A 16831-nucleotide genomic window follows, 5' to 3' on the forward strand; every position below is an offset into this window, starting at 1 on the left:
TTGAATTTGTAATCCTCCTGCCTAAGCTTCCTGACCTGCTGGGATTACCCTTCATGAGATAAAAGTTCTTGTCCCAAGATTTGGGCACAATATTATTTCTAATACAAATGCTCACTTACTATATAACTTATCCCCCCCTTTATCATGAGACTGTCGAAATGTATTTGAAATGTGTGCTAATGTTCTTGACGAACTTTGTGTTTTCCATATTCCTAGTATTCTCTGTCAGCCAAAAGAAGCACAATTAATAAGTTTGAAAAACACATAGCAACGAGGGAAAGACAACTTAGAACGGCAGAAATTAAGCTCGAACATGACGCGATGGCCTTTGAAGAGTTCCTTCGAGAAAATGATCAGAGATCTGTAGATGCTCTTAAAATGTTAGTGTCTTCACTCTGGCCAAATGCCTCTCCCCACTTTGTTTGTCTTAGTTTCTCAGAATACAGCACGACGCCAAACAAACCAACACTCTCTGTTACTTTTCAGTGCAGCACAAGAAACTATAAACAAACTTCAAATGACAGCAGAGCTAAAGAAAGCCAGCATGGAGGTGCAGGCCGTGAAGAGGTGAGGGCAGGCTCTAGCTTCTCATTATCCAATTCCCACCTCCCACTGGAACCTGCTCATGTCTGGCTGGACCTGAGTGGGAGCAACCCTTGTCTGCTGATGATGTTATAAGTGTGAACAGGTTTAAAATCAGTAACCTGTCTCTGCCTGGGCATCAGTACTTGGCCACTCTCTGAAAAGGTTCTCTAACTTGTAGACACAGAAATAAAGAAATTAGTTGAAAAGAAGCAAACCAATGTTAGAAGTAAACAATAAATCATCTTCTAAGTGCCCTTTCTTTTATTCATTTTAGAACATATTTTCCCGACATTTTAATACCTCCAAAATTAGGATTCATTTTACAATTGCCCTACAATTATAATTGGTAGTATTTTTTTTATATTTGTACTTTTTTTTTTTTTTTTTTGAGTACTGAGGATTAAACTCAGGGCACTTGGCCACTGAGCCACATCCCCAGCCCTATTTTGTGTTTTATTTAGAGACAGAGTCTCACTGAATTGCTTAGTACCTTGCTGTTGCTGAGGCTGGCTTTGAACTTGCAATCCTCCTGTCTCAGCCTCCCAAGCCACTGGGTGTACTTATTCCTAGTAGAATCTAGTATTGCTGTTAAAAATCAAGATCTGTAATAAAGAAAAAAACAAAACTACAGGAGCAGGAGTTGGGATTAATTAATATTATTGCACAGTCCACTTTTTATTTTTTTTATTTTTAGTTATACATGACAGTAGAATGTATCTTAACATATTATACATACTTTTTTTTAAAAAAATAATTTTAAACATCAAAAATATTTCTGTCACCATCCTGGGACACTAATTTCACGATCCAGGAGACACTATGGTTTGAGAATCAAGTAACACTAAAACTTGGTTTTTTCCTTTTTTAAAAAATATTTTTTTAGTTGTAGATGGACACAATATCTTTATTTTATTTGTTATTTCTATGTGGTGCTGAGGATCGAACCCAGTGCCTCATGCATGCCAGGCAAGTGCTCTACCCTGAGCTACAACCCCGGCCCCTGTTTTTTTCTTTTTGATAATTGGATGTTCCTATCTCCTCTGAGACCTCAACCTAGACTTGTAACATCCTAGAAGTTCTTGGGAGGAAGGCAATAACTATTTAAAGTGCCTCGAATGAACTAGATGGTAGCTTCTTTGAGACCAAGTGCACAACAAAATATGTGTTTCAAACACATTCTTGTTACAACAGCCTCTTCTGTTTTAGAAACCTAAAGTTGAAGGTGCTCTAAGATGGAGAATTCCCTTCCCTCCTTCACCCTGCAGGGTAATTAGAAAATTCTGCACATTTCAAGGATGTTTGTAGAAGCAGAGCTATATTTGCATTTATGCAAGTGGCCACCCAGTGACACTCTCCAAACCTTCTGCCAAAGCACTTCCTTATTGCTTCTGTGTCTCTTCATTCTAGAAAGGTGCACAAGATCATGGAGACAAGCTTGGGACAGAACCAGGAATGCAGGCCGTCTTCTCTTTTGTAGGCAAGATGGCCTGGGGAGGTCTTCCACCAAGCTGGGCTGGGACATGTTTACAATTGTTTACATGTCAGCCAGTTTCCACGCTGTGTTCTTTTTGGCACATCTGGGAGGATTTCTATCCAAAGAGTGGTCAAGTAAAGGGATCCCATCATCTTCCAACTGCTGAAACATAAGCTAGCCATTTACTCACCCTTGAATACCACTCTCACACCAGAGCTGAAGGATGTCTCTCTCTGACAGATAAAGAATGGAAGCTAAGGATATTGATAAGATGCAATATCAATAAGGGTGCCCATGGGGGTCTGAATAAGGAAGGTGCAGAAAGATTCTCTCTTTTCACGCAGGCTGTCCTTCCTTATTTTAAGTATTTTCTGCTTGTCCCATGTTGGTGTAAAGCAATGTGAAGCTGGAGCTTGCAGTCCAGGTGTCTAGGTATTGTTGGGCATTGGAGTCAGACAGACCTAGGTTTGAGCACTAGATGACTTTGCAAGTCATCCATTTCTCCTTCAGAAAGTTGGTGATAATAATACCTACCCTTAAGAACTTACTGGAGGGTGAAGTTTTGTCTGTAGTGCATCCCATGAGTTGCCTCTTAAAGTTTAATACACTTTCTTTCCCTTATGTAAGTGCCATTTTTTGTTGTTGTTGTTAGCTTCTGTCTAAAACTTAATACAGTAGAGTGTTTTCCACAACAGAGAAAAATTGTCATCAGCTTAGAGAGAATCTCTGGGCACGTTCCATTCAGGTGACATTCCCACCAGTTTCTTTCTTCTCATATCTTATTGAAGCTTATATTTTTATGGCCATATGTACAGTTTTTGACAAGTACATTACTAGTCAGCTACATAATCAAGATAATGAATTTTATGAAATATTTTTAATGTATATGCTTTGAAACAGATACACATAACCATATCTTTGTTTTCTTTTGAGTTAGTGAAATAGCAAAAACAGAATTCCTCCTTAGAGAGTACATGAAATACGGATTCTTTCTACTGAAATTGTCTCCAAAACAGTGGCAAATTCAGCAAGCCCTAAAAAGTTCATCAAAAAATAATATCATCATTCCAAAATCAATAAAAAGTAAGTTACTTTTTTTTTTTTTGGTACCAGGGATTGAACCCAGAGGCACCTAACCACTGAGCCATATCCCCAGCCCTTTTTGTATTTTATTTCGAGACAAGGTCTTGCTGAGTTGCTTAAGGCCTTGCTAAGTTGTTGAGACTGGCTCTGAACTTCAAATCCTCTTGCTTCAGCCTCCCAAGCCACTGGGATTACAGGTGTGTGCCACCGCACCTGTCACATATTCTTATTTTAATTAAGTCAGTATTTTTTATTCTAAAATATTCTGCTTCAATGTTTGTGTTTGTTTAAATAGTTGGGTTTTAGAAACAAAATCTGGACAAGGATTCCCATTATCTTTGCAAAGATATTGTTAATTTATTATCCAGGAGACACTATGGTTTGAGAATCAAGTAACACTAAAACTTTTTTATTTTTCCTTTTTTAAAAAATATTTTTTTTAGTTGTAGAGGAAACAGGTTAATTTCAGATATAAAGCAATAAAAATAGATACATGGAGAAAAGAGAAAATATATTATTTGCAGATGATGTGATAACATAGAAAACCTCCCCAAATTTTTCAAAAACTGTTTATGACTAAAGAATTCTATAAAGTAGGTGAATATAAAGTCAATTATACATATTATTCTAAATAGACTAACTTGAATGATTAGAAACTATACAAGAAAATTAAATCCAAGAAAGCAACTATAAATTTAATGTGTGTGACCTGGAGATTTGCTAAAATTGAAAACTATATCATATTTTTGGACAGGAAGACTGATATTCTAGAGTTATAGATTTTTCTGAAACAAATGTATACATTTCATGGAATTATAATTAAAATGTTACCACAGATTTAACCCAGAGACTTGGGTTTGGGGGCGGGGAGAGCTTTGCACAATAATTCTGAGGTTCATCTAGAAAAAAAAAAAAAAAAGTTTTGAGTTAAGAAGATAACGAAGCCAGGAGAAGTGGTGCATGCCTGTAATTCCAGTGACTCGAGAGCCTGAGGCAGGAGGATGGAAATTTCAAGTTTAACCTGGGCAATTTAGCGAGACCCTGTCTCAAGTAAAAAGAGATGTATTTCAGTGGTAAAGTGCCCCTGGGCCCCCCCCCCACAGTGGGGTGGGGGTGGGGGTGGGGGTGGGGGGACCATGATGGGAGGAGTTTACCAATCCTTTAAAACATAGCCACAGAGTCAGTAATTGAATAGCATGCTGTTAGTATTAGGAGGTCAGCTTCAACGGACCAGAAATAGACCCCATAATATAGAGGAATTTAATAGGTGATCAAAGTGGAACCACTAATCCAAATGGAAGACTTGCACTTCCAGCAACATTATAGTAACCAGGACCAGACTTACCCTCCCACCTGAAAAAAAAGGTTTCTTCAGAAACTGGATAAACATCAGAAATCAGCGTTTTCAGACACTGGCTATCAAGCAGCAAAGCAGAGTGCTCCCTGTGTGGCCATCCAGGTGGCCACACAAGGAAGGGGGTGGGGGTCAGCTGGAGCACACTACACACCAGGGAGAATTCCTTGTGCTGAGAGCTGATTGTTAAACACTTCCCAGCACGGGAGCCCTCTCTGCTCAGTTCCCAAGTCCCTCACTGCGCCAAGTGTGAGTAAGTGAGATGGTTTGTGTAGTGCTGAGCCAGGTGATGATGCGGAGTTAAAGCTTTGACCAAGACAGACGACAAACGGAAAAGAAAATGGAGAATTATTTGCGTTCAACAGCTTGGGATTTAACCCTTTAGACTTATCTCAATAGAGGGTGCTCAGAGCCCTGTGGGTCTCTCTGTCCAGAGGTATCTATTAGCTAACCTTGGGATTTCAGGGTTTATAGACTGACATTGGAAATGGCGATCTCCTAGTGTCCCAAAGGTCTGTTCTCACCCCTTTGTCTACTCCAGAGACCGGCCCTTATCATTTGCAGAATATGTTTACCAGTTATAATGTCACCATATAATATTTCTGTCCCTGGAAATTTTGACAATAACTGTACCTTCACACACACTGAGACAAAGCTTTCATTCACTGAAATGTTTCTCCCCTTCTTCTTCCTCTTTACTTCCCATATCTAGAATCCTCCATCAGTTCCAGTAAAAGAGACAGCTTTGATATGGAGACGATGACTTCAGATGACTATTCTATGGGAAGAGGGAGCCTAGGTAAAAGTCAAGATGTGCGAGTTCACTCCCTAAAGTAAAAACCAGAGAATGTGTCCCCCTCGAAATGGAAAGTGGAGGGTGTTGTCTCCATCACCTCTTATCCTGGGGGCCAGGAGTTCTGTTCTATCTGAGGTTATCACAAAACTCAGAAAAGTGCCCAAGTGAACCATTCACCCGCTGCCTGACCCCCACACAAGGGGCCCCTCATTCCTCTGGTGCAGGTCTGCCTTTTGATAATAATAGGCCTCTTCCCGGGGCACAGAAAACCAAGCTGGTTGCAACCAAGTGACTGCCTTTGGCCAGTGACTTGGGGGAAGTCACTCAAGGCTACCATGTCATAGTTGTCTCCAAGAACTCTTTCAGTCCCCTTCTGGGGAAGTGGCTTTCCTCTCTCCTTACTCCACCATAGCTGCAGGCCAGAAATTTGGCTCCAAGGTTTTAAGATTGTTTAACGTGGTGGCCAACATTTGAAAATCAGCAGATACAATGAAAACATCTGGATTTCTAGATTCTCTGGAAAACCACAAGTCCAGAGTCAAGTTGGGAAATTCCCCATGACAGGGGCTCTCCCTCTCGGGAGGCCTTAGTCCCCACCACACCCTCTTCCCTCTGGTACCTGCCTCTGCGCTGTGTGATCCCTCAGTACTGACTGACTCTTGCTGACTCCTTTTCTCCTTTATACTGGTCCCAACCAGCAGGTGTGTTTAGTGGTCAGGGTCAAGTCGATTTGCCTGCCCAGAAATGACCCTGGTTTGAGCCGGATGCCTTGTGCATTCAGTTTGCTGGTTGGAAAAGGCAATTCTTTTGGCTCAGGAGGCCAGTTTGCACCTACATTATTTAAGACATGTTACTTTGCCTGTTGGGGAATCTGGAGTAGGGCGTTGGGGTCGGGGAGAAGTAGGTGATGGTATCAACGTTCTCCACCCTTTGAAATCTTGACTATAGATGTCACTAAGTTTAAATAACACCACTTAACAGTTTTAATATTTTTAGTAATATATGTTCAGGTATTACCTTAAAAGCGAAGACGTTAATTTATAATGGTGGTGGGATCCTTCTGCCACTCCCCCGACCCACCTTTTTTTATTCTTTCCTTTACTCACCATGGAGGCAAAAACTTTTTAAGACCTGACAAGAAAATGAATGTGACAAAATGGGGCAAAAGTCCAACGTGTGACATACTTTAAAGACATTTGGGAGAGTCTTTATAGGGAAGGTCACATTTGAACTGGGTTTTGAAGAATGAATAGGAGCTTGCCAGGTGGGACAAGAGAGGCCTTTCCTGACTTCAAGGGAGAATAGCAGGAAGAGTGACTAAGGGGCAGAGAGATTTGGGGCTAGTGAATGAAGAGACTCAAGACCCATTTTGGCCACTTCTTAATTTGAAACCAGGGTTGGGCCCAAACCTTGATATGGGGGAACAAGTGTGCACAGGTGCCTTGTCTGTGGCTGTGGGGAGGGGGTGTCCCTCCACAGGATATTACGAAGCACACATCACTTTTATATAAAACTAGAAGCATGATGAACATCTCATAATTTCTGCCCCGAGCTGTGGCTTTCTGCAGTCGTACCCGACTTCTGACAACCCACTTCCCCTCCATCCCAGCCCCTGTGCCTTTGATTTAATACTCAGGCTTGGAGCCCCATTTCAGTAGAATAAAAGAGCCCCATTTTCTACATGATGATCATTCTGATAATAAAATCATGTTTAAAAAAAAAAAAAGAAGTCATGGGCATATCTGTGCAGAAAATGGAGACCTTCCACCACGTGAAAAACTCATTTCTAATTCCATGTTATTTCTTTTCCCTCTACCACCAATGGCACGGACTTCACCTAACCATTCTGGACAGGAAAGCCTCGCAAGAAGTCCACCCTCAACTCAGAACCTAAGAAATTACCCTGGACAAAGTACAGTACCTACTTGATTAACTCTCTTGGAAACGGTGCATTGTTTTTGAAAATAACCGTTTAGCCTTCCCTCAACATAGAGACCATGTTTGATATATTTATTGAGCGACCTGGGGCCCCAACAATAAAAAAGGCAATCTCTGCCCTCGAGGAGTTCCCATCTAGGGAAGAGAACAGACCAGAGCTTGATTGTCATTCACGGGGCATGTGACAGTGCCACTGGACAGGGAGGCAGAGTGCCACAGGCATGCCAAGGGAGCACTGGAGCAGGGGACAGGTGAGGGGCAGGGGCGGGGTCAGTGAGTGCCCTCCAGAAGGGCGGCAGCTAAGCTGAGTCCCTGAGAGGAGGAAGAGGAGTTGATGAAGACAAGCTCCCGGAGGGCAGGCCTTTCCAGCCCAGGTGACGGAATGGCTGAGCCCCAGGGTGAAAGGCAGAGAGAGTGGAGGGGTAGATGGGCACCGCACCATGAGCAGTGGGGATGCCATCTAAGGAGTCGGCCTTTGTCCCACGGGCCCTGGGGAGCCACTGAGAGTTTGAAGCAAGAGTGTGGCACAGATTCAACCAGCTTTGCGTTTTAGAGAGATGGATGTGGTGGTCTCATGGAGAATGAAATGGTGGGGGCAGAGATAGAGGTAGCAGGGCCAGTGGGAAGCCTGTTGTCACAATTCAGATAAGAGAAGATGAGCTGTCTAAGCCAGACACGGCAGTGGGAATGAAGGACAGGCTGGGACAGACATTGGCAGGACTCGTGAGAGGTGCCTAAAGATTGAAGAAGTGTGTGGGAGAGAATGACTAAGGATACTCCCAGGTTTCCTGCATGGTCACCGGGCACACAGCCTGCCGTTCAGTGATACTGGGAGCACAGGAGGAGCCACAGGCCTGGAGAGGAAGAGGAGGGGTGGGATTTGGGGGTTTTAGCTCCTTTGGGGACAGTCGGGTGGATATTGATGTCCAATTGGAGGACAGACGTTGAAGCCAAGAGCTCAAGAAAAAGACATTGAGATGAGGGAGTCTTTAGAGCATTAGCAATAGTTGGATCCATGACAGAGAATGAGGTCACCCCTCATGGGTTCACTAAGAGGGGAAGAAAGCCGAGGAGCAACAGGTATTTATTCATGTAGGAGAGGAACCCCCAAAGGTCACAGGCTTCTGAGAAGTGAGAAGAGATTGATTAGAAAGTGGTGTTTCTGAACCCAGGGAAAGAAAGAAAAAAAAGGAGAAGTGGACAGTCTATGGAATGGTTTTGCCAAGGACATTTCCCAAATAGTCACCTTACTACCAGGGACCTTCCTCTGTTTCCTCACACGTCTCCTGCAGCTGCTCAAAGGACGGCTCCAGGGCTGGGGCTGCGGCTCAGTGGCAGAGCACTTGCCTAGCATGTGTGAGGCGCCGGGTTCGATCCTTAGTGCCACATGAAAATAAACAAGTAAAATAGAGGTGTGCTGTCCATCTACAACTACCAAAAAGGGGGGGGGAGGGGCAGTTCCAGGTGGGTTTGCTGTCCCCTCAGACTCAGCATGAGCAAAGCACATTATTAATTTTTTTCCTATCCCATCCTTCAATCATTTTCTTTCTGTGGGCTGCCTCCATGATTCTGGGCTCCCAGGCTACAGATGTCAGGGGTCTCTGTCTCGTGTCTGTTGCCTCCCACGGCTCTTCCTGCCCTTGCTTCACTCATTTCATTCTTACACGTTCCCTAAGCTGCTGCCCTGCACTCATCTATGTTCTTTTCCCACCACCACAGCTTCCACCAATGTGAGCTACCTAGATCTCAGCCACCTGACCCCCTCCCCAATCCTGTCGCGTTAGTATTCCTGTCATTTTTAATTCATTTTTCTTGGAGGATTTTTTCCCCCTTTTCCAAATCACATAATTATTCTCTAAGGGTGTATCTCACCGCCCCTCGCCGTAACCAGTATTTCTCACCCTGATCAGAAGAAATATATATTTTGGTGGGGCGGGGGGGGGGGTATTAGGGATTGAACCCAGGGGTGCTTAACCACTGAGCCACATCCCCAGGCCTTTTTATTTTTCATTTTAAAAAGTTTTTATTTATTCTTTTCTGTTATACATGATAGTAGAATGTATTTTGACTTATCATACATGCATGGCATATACTTCCCATTCTTCTGGTTGTACAGGATGTGGAGTTACACTGGTCGTGTATTCATATGTGAATATGGGAAAGTTAGGTCTGATTCATTCCACTGTCTTTTCCATTCCCGTCTTCTCTCTCTTTCTTTCGTTCCCTCTCCCTCCAATCTGGTGAACATCCACCTCCCCATCCCACATCCCACCCTGCTTATTTTCAGTCAGCATTCGCATATCAAAGAGAACATTCAGCCTTTGGTTTTTTCGGGATTGGCTTATTTCACTTGGCATGATAGTCTTCAATTCCATTCATTAACGGGCAAATGCCATAATTTCAGTCTTCTTTATGGCTGAGTAATATTCCATTGTGAATATGTACCACTTATTTTTTATTTTGAGACAGGGTCTCACTAATTTGCTTAGGGCTTTGCTAAGTTGTTGAGGCTGGTCTACAACTTGCAATCCTATTGCTCAGTCTTCCAAGTCCCTGGGATTACAGGCATGTGCCACCATACCTGGTGATCAGAAAATATTTTAAAAAGTAAAATCTGCTCTTCAAGCAGAGTGAAGGGATGGGTAAGAGAAGACAATGCAGAATGAATTCTTTAAAAGTCATGTTATGTGCATCTACAAATATACCACAGGGGATTTCACCTTTATGAATAAATAAAAAGAAGTCAATATATATAAATAGATGAGCAAAAAGAAATCTAGTGGAGAAAGAAGAACAGAGGAGTGAAGGGAGGACGGGGGAAGAGGTCAGGGGAAATCATGAAATGAAATGGAATTCCATGCATGTAGGAGTTTATTGGGATGAACCCAACTACTACATATCACTATAAAGCTCTATTTTTTAAAAAAAATCTGCTCTTAAAAAAAGATAGTTGTCTTTGGGCTACTCAACAAAATGTGATACAAGTTTTGAGTACCAGAGCACACGTTTCAAAACTATATTTCAAAATCCTATGTTGGTCCTATTGGATATAACAGAACAGATCTGGCAATGTAGGTGGTCATGTGTTTCTTTTTTAGAAGTTACTTCATAGCTGCAACTCAAATAATTGGTACCCTATAGTACGTGGCCTCCCTGCATTTGTGAGCCTGTCTGAGACTGAGTCCAACGTTCTTTGCATACTCCTAGAATCCACTGATTCCTGCAATAATCAGTTCCCTCGAAGGCTAAAGAGGGGGCTGGGTTGTGGCTCTGTGGTAAGCGCTTGCCTTGCATGTGTGAAGCACCACATAAATAAAAAAAATAAAGGTATTGTGTTATGTACAATTAAAAAAAAAAGGCTAAACAGGCTATTGAAAAGAACTATGTTACAGTTAGGTTTCAAAGACAATTGAGAAATGAAAGCAAAGCAGTTGATTAAAAAAAATAAAAATGGCTCAGAAATCAGACATTTTCTTCTTTTTATCTTTGGCAGCCGGCCTGACAGTATCAGCTCCGAAGACAGTCTGGAGTTCTTTCTAGATGAAGACATTGACTTGGATCTGGTAACAGATGACATTTCTTGATTTATGGGTCATGTCTTGTAAAACACATAGACGCCCATTTCTTTTGGAATTAGAATTTTCTATTCCATACATTTTCCAGAAGGAAATAGAATGTTGAAACCATTCTTCAATTGAATATATGGTCTATCCTTGACATCAGACCATCTATGAGAAATAAAATGTGCATCAGAAGGTATGCACCAGGCCCTGGGTTCAAAAGAAGAAGGTAATAATTTAGGGGAGATATATAATTTACAACCTTTCTGTGAAACAGATTCTTTCTGATCATTTATCATTTTATTCGGGCTTCAGCTATATTGGGTAGCTGAACCACAAAATAAATAGGCTTTCAACAAAATACTTCTGCAAAATTGATTTTGAGCTTACTTCACCTAAAATAGAACCACAGAAACTCAAAAGGAATTTTTAAAAAAATCACCATTCTTTGTTATACCTAACACACCTGACCTGTCCTCCTTTCTATGTTGGAGGTGGGTACCAGGGATTGAATCCAAGGGTGCACTTAACCACTGAACCACATCCTCAGCCCTTTTCATTTTTTTTGTTTTGAGACAGGCTCTCCTTAAGTTGCTCAGGGCCTCACTAAGTTACTGAGGCTGACTTTGAACCTGCAATCCTCCATCAGTTTTAAAAACTGTGTTTAAAAACACATGACGTGGAATTTAGCATCTGGACCCCTTTAAAGTGCACAGTGCTGTCATGTTAGCTACATGTACATTGTACAACAAACCTCTAGAACTTTATCATCTTGCAGAACTGAAACTCCGAACCCATTGAACCACCTCCCTTTCCACTCTCCCCCAACCCCTGGCAACCATCATTCTTTCTGAGAGATTGGCTGCTTTAGATATCTCGTATAAGTGGGATTACATAGTGTTTGTTGTTCTGTGACTGGCCTATTTCACTTAGCATAATGTCCTCACATTCATCCATGTTGTAGCATAGGACAGGTTTTCCCTCTTTTTTAAGGATGAATAATATTCCTTTGTGTGTGTGTGTGTGTGTGTGTGTGTATACATTTCCCTTGTCCATTCATCCATCCATGGGCATTTCCGCCTCTTAGCTGTTGTAAATAATGTTAAACATGGATGTGCAGATATCCAAGTCATCTGTGTAAAAAAAGTTATATATATATATATATATATATATATATATATATATATATATATATATATATATACTTATTCTTTAAAAAAGTAATATTTACTTAAAGTAATCTATACTTAATCCTAAAATTTTGGAAAACATAAAACAATTATAATGTGGGAAGAAAGTGACCTTCACTTAACCTCCATTTGCTCTCTTCTATTCCTTCTCCCTTGCTTGGCCTTGGCCTCCTCTTCTACTACATCCCTCCTTCTTTTTTTCCTTGACCCTCCTCCTCTCTCCCTTTCCCTAATGGCTCTCATCTCTCCCGCAACACCCAAATGTCCTCTTCCTGAGACCCAGCTCTCACTTGGAGATAACATGAGGCACCTACTATTCTCTACCCGTGTCTCCCTCACAATCAGAACAGTCGCCATGGTTTGGCTCCTGACTGTCCCCTAGAGGCCCTGTGTTGAGGACTGGTCCCCGGCCTGGGGAGCCGTGGGGTGTGGTGGGGCAGGGGGAGAGGAGGCCACTTTTGTAAGTGAATTCTATTATCTGTTGTTGCTTGGTCAGGAGCCAGAGCTTTATTTCAAGGAACCGGAAGAGTTACTTCAAGTCCTCACAGAACTGGAAGAGCAGAATCTTAGTTTGGTCCAATATTCCCAAGATGTAGATGAAAATCTTGAAGATGTAAGAAAAAGAGAAAAAGTCATACATGATAAGGTGTAAGTCATTCAAAACAAGCAGGTTTAGATTTCTGTTAAAATTCCTGACCAGAGGCTTCCTGCGGGCTGGTCCTCACGGCTCCTTGGATTTAGGCTGGATTATTCATAGTAGTTCAACTAGTGGGCATAAAAAGCAGAAGCTGTGTTTTCACAGAGCAGACTGGCTTTTGCAAAATTTTGTCCCTACTTTCTTTCATTTGTCAAAGTACTTTTCCTTCTAATAATAAAAATAGTTTAGGGCACCAAAAACAATTAAAATGGTACCTGCTGCCTTATTTTGCCCAGTATAGTTTTCATCTTATCATCTGACCAGCCATCATTTCCTTAATTAAATCATGTTTTGGATGCTAATAAATGCATTTTCTCTGGCTGTGATTCAACATAATTTAATATTTAATATTGTATCATTTCATAGTATATTATCAACATGTCAGGGCTGTTCTAGAGGGATTTGTGTCAGGAGAGGGAGATAGATGTAATAACTCACAAAATTCTTTCCTACCCTAAAATTTTATATTATTACAGTTTGAAAAAGAGCTTCAGGTCAGAGAGAATAGGCTTTTATATCTACCTATTATAAAAATATGTAGAACCTTCTTGGAACAGTTTTCTGGGCCTGAAGATGATAATCTTTTTAAATGACAGGTCACACTGCATTTAGCTTCAGAACAAATGTATTTGTTCAGAAGTAAGAAGCTAAGAACAGGTGAGCCAGGAGTTGCTCTTCCCATGTCTCCCCAGCTGTGCTGAAGGTCTCAGGTTTGAAGACCCTTGCACAGCAGGCGACACCACAGCTTGGGCTCTGCCACCCTCTATTTGTAGGACCAGAGGAAAACCACAAATGTAGGTGAGGGGGAGAAGATGCCTTTCTGGAAAGCAGTATTTAAATGAGCATTTCTTTTCCTCATTGAACCTTGCTGTGTGTACTTCAGCAAAGTCTTCAGTTTGGCTTGCTAGGCACAGGATATTGACACATGATTCAGAATAAGTGTCAAAGCCTCTGTTGGTTATCTCACCAGCCCACAAGTTACAGACCAGGCTCTTTCTTCTTTTGCAATAGAAATAGCAACATCGACTTCCTGGTAGAGCACAAGGAAATGCTTAAGGCTAACTGTGTGAGAGAAGAGGAAAAAGCAGCAGAATTGGAACTGAGGTCCAGGCTCTTTAGTTTTGGAGAATTTAATTCGGAAGCTCAGGTAATCGTTCTTATCCTATGGTAATTTTATTTTGTAATTATCTTGCCAGTATATGATAGCCAATTTACTAGGTAGGAATCATTCCAATTGGCATTGAATTTCCCTTAAAACATTGCTCTAATTATTACAAAATATGACATCAAGGTTTCCCCTATAGATACGTTTCTTTATGTCAGAGCATATACGTAACAAAGTAGTTCACTGCCTGTGATCATTTTGGTGGCAATTCAAGGAGCAAATGTATCTAATAGAGGAATAGAAAATTGGCCCAACACTGAGCCTGTAACAGAATTCAGCCTCTCTGGTGTTGAATAGAAAAGCTCATCATCACAGCACATCATCACAGCACCTGTGACACATACTCATATACACTTATTTATTGACAGGTTCATCTCTCCTAACTGGCTGCAAGTCCTCAAGGGTCCTCTTATTATCCTTAGCTCAGTTCCATGTCCCCATAAAGTCCATGCTCAATAAGTGTCTGTGGAATGAGTGATTCCATTAGTTTTGAGACCCACAGCAAATTCCATCTCACATTGGTTTCCTTGTAAAAACCTCAAGTGAAATAAAAAAAAAAAAAAAGTCAAAGTTAACACGTGGGACTAATGTCATGTCTATGGCTATGAATCGATTTTTCAGACAGGTAGATTTGGGGAAACTGCATCAGAAATAGGTGACTATCCTTCCCAACCTATAGGTGGGCAGGGTTACAGAAGTGAAAATTGTTCATGGCTTCTTCACACATACATTCCGGAGGGTGTTACAGTGTCATGAGTTAAGGGGAGATGAGGTCATCATGGCTAGAGCAAGAGCTGTAGTGATGGCCACCTTCCAGTTCCTTAATGCTGTTTTTTATTAGCCATTTTTTAAGTGGTAAAATAAACATAAACTCCACAATTTAACCTTTTTAAGTGTGAACACAAATGGCACTAAGTATATCCTCATTGTGTAGCTATCACCACTATTTTCAGAAATTTTTCATCATTTCAATATAAAATTTAACATCTTAACCATTTTAAAATGTATAATTTGGGCTGGGGCTGTAGCTCAGTAGCAGAGCATTCACCTAGTATGTGTGAGGCACTGGGTTTGATCCTCAGCACCATATAAAAATAAACAAATAAAATAAAGGCATTCTGTCCATTTACCCTACAAAAAAATTTTTTTAAATGTATAGTTCAGTAGTGTTTAGTACATCCCCACTATTTTACAACCAATCTCCAGAATTCTTTCATCTTGCAAAAGTGAAACGCTATACTCATTAACCACTGACTTCCCATTCCTCCCCTCCCCAGACCCTGGCAATACCATTCTCCTTTGTCTCTATAAATTGACACTTCTAGGGACCTCATAAAGTGGAAAGGCACAATATCTGTCCTTTGGTGTGAGCTTATTTCTCATTGTGTAATGTTTTCTAGGTTCATTCATGTAGCATGTACATTTCCTTTTAAGCCTGAAAAATAATCCATTGTATCTACATATTTTGTTTCCCCATTCATCTTTTGATGGACACTTGGGTCACTTCCACTCTTCAACTGGGTTAAGTAATTCTAAAACTGAGGGGCACGCAAAAAGTTTGATAAATGTGATATCTACCCCACCCCCATCCCAAGGCAACCCTTTCCATCCAAGTTGAAGGCAACTATGAAAAAAGGGGCATTTTCAATTCTCAACACTGAGGCAACCAGATCCCTAGAAAGAGCAGGGAGAATTGGTCTGAAAATTACCCTTTAGGATTATCCATAACATTTTGGTCACAAGTATAAATTTGACATCCATATCAAATTTTATTATGAGGCTAATAATCCTAGTCTCCCAGAGACAGAAGTGTGGGGTGGGGAAGAGGAGGCAGAACAGGAAAGTTGAAAGGGAAATTCCTTCCTTGGAATTCTCCTGTTTCTCCAACCCCATTCTGTCAGATCTCAAAATGTACAAAATACAATGAATAAATATAGTAGCACATAATATTTTTTCCAGTCAGGGGTCCTGTAGCATGCCTGTAATCCCAGCTACTCAGGAGCCTGAGGCAGCCTCCTGAACACAAGTTCTAGGCCAGCCTAGGCAACATAGGCCCTAAGCAACTTAATGAGACCATGTCTCAAAATAAAAAATAAAAAGGGCTGAGGATGTAGCTCAGTGGTAAAGTGCTTGCCTTGTAGTGCAGCCCTGGGTTCAATCCCCAGTACCACAAACATAAACAAAGTTTCTTTCCAGCTGAAACAGGTATAAGCAACACACCTAATTTTGATATTCATAAGTTACTTTGGAGCTATAACTGTAAAATGAATATTTTATTCTTTCAAAACTGCCAAATTAACTGTGCTCAAGCCACTATCATTTTTTCCTTGATTCAATTTTATTTTTAAAATGAAAATTTAAGTACAACATAGCATTTTTAAAGTGCATAAATCATTAGTGTGCTTTCCAAGGAACCTCCTGTCCCCCAATCCCCGATGTCCTCCTCCAAGGTACTCTGTGCTGGGCCTGCCATCTGGTGGCAGTTCCAGGAATCTGGCTTACATGTCATTTTGTCACCCGTTGGCCTTTCTGCCTTTATTCTTTCTTTTGCCCTTTGGATCTGTTGGGCCAGGCCCTCAATCTCTTTTTCATATATAATTTATCTTCCTTAATCTCATTCCCTCTTATTTCTTAATGCTGTTCTTGTTATTTTAAGAACTTTTTTTCTTGTCTTTTCTTTTTCTGTTTGATAATGGAACTTAAAAAAAAAAAAAAAAGTGAGAGAAAAAAGATACCCTGAAATGTCACTATCCATCTGTTTCTTAAATTTGTAGGGGGTCTCATTTAGAAATGTCCATCAACCATTATTCTCCTATTAAAGTTGCTTTTTCTCAAGACAAATATTCAATATATATTTTAAAATACCATTTTTTGTTCTAATGATTTATATTCAAAGAATTTTTTAAAATATCATTTTTAGTTGTAGATAGGCACAATACTTTTATTTTATTTATTTTTATGTGGTGCTGAGGATTGAACCTAGTACCTC

The 16831-nt window shown here is 40.9% G+C and overlaps 1 protein-coding gene across 1 annotated transcript in view; it reads left to right on the forward strand.

Moving 5' to 3' along the window:
• The window catches only part of Ccdc38 (coiled-coil domain containing 38), a 39055-nt gene that overhangs the window by 17685 nt on the left and 4539 nt on the right, over nucleotides 1–16831 (forward strand). The window contains exons 5-11 of the mRNA XM_027932473.2: nucleotides 217–380; nucleotides 487–567; nucleotides 2997–3142; nucleotides 5209–5329; nucleotides 10724–10793; nucleotides 12477–12628; nucleotides 13689–13824. Of these exons, the coding sequence (XP_027788274.2) occupies nucleotides 217–380; nucleotides 487–567; nucleotides 2997–3142; nucleotides 5209–5329; nucleotides 10724–10793; nucleotides 12477–12628; nucleotides 13689–13824 (870 nt within the window). The remainder of the gene's footprint in view (nucleotides 1–216; nucleotides 381–486; nucleotides 568–2996; nucleotides 3143–5208; nucleotides 5330–10723; nucleotides 10794–12476; nucleotides 12629–13688; nucleotides 13825–16831) is intronic.

This window comes from Marmota flaviventris, chromosome 3 (genome assembly GCF_047511675.1).
Source record: "Marmota flaviventris isolate mMarFla1 chromosome 3, mMarFla1.hap1, whole genome shotgun sequence".
Taxonomy (NCBI): domain Eukaryota; kingdom Metazoa; phylum Chordata; class Mammalia; order Rodentia; family Sciuridae; genus Marmota; species Marmota flaviventris.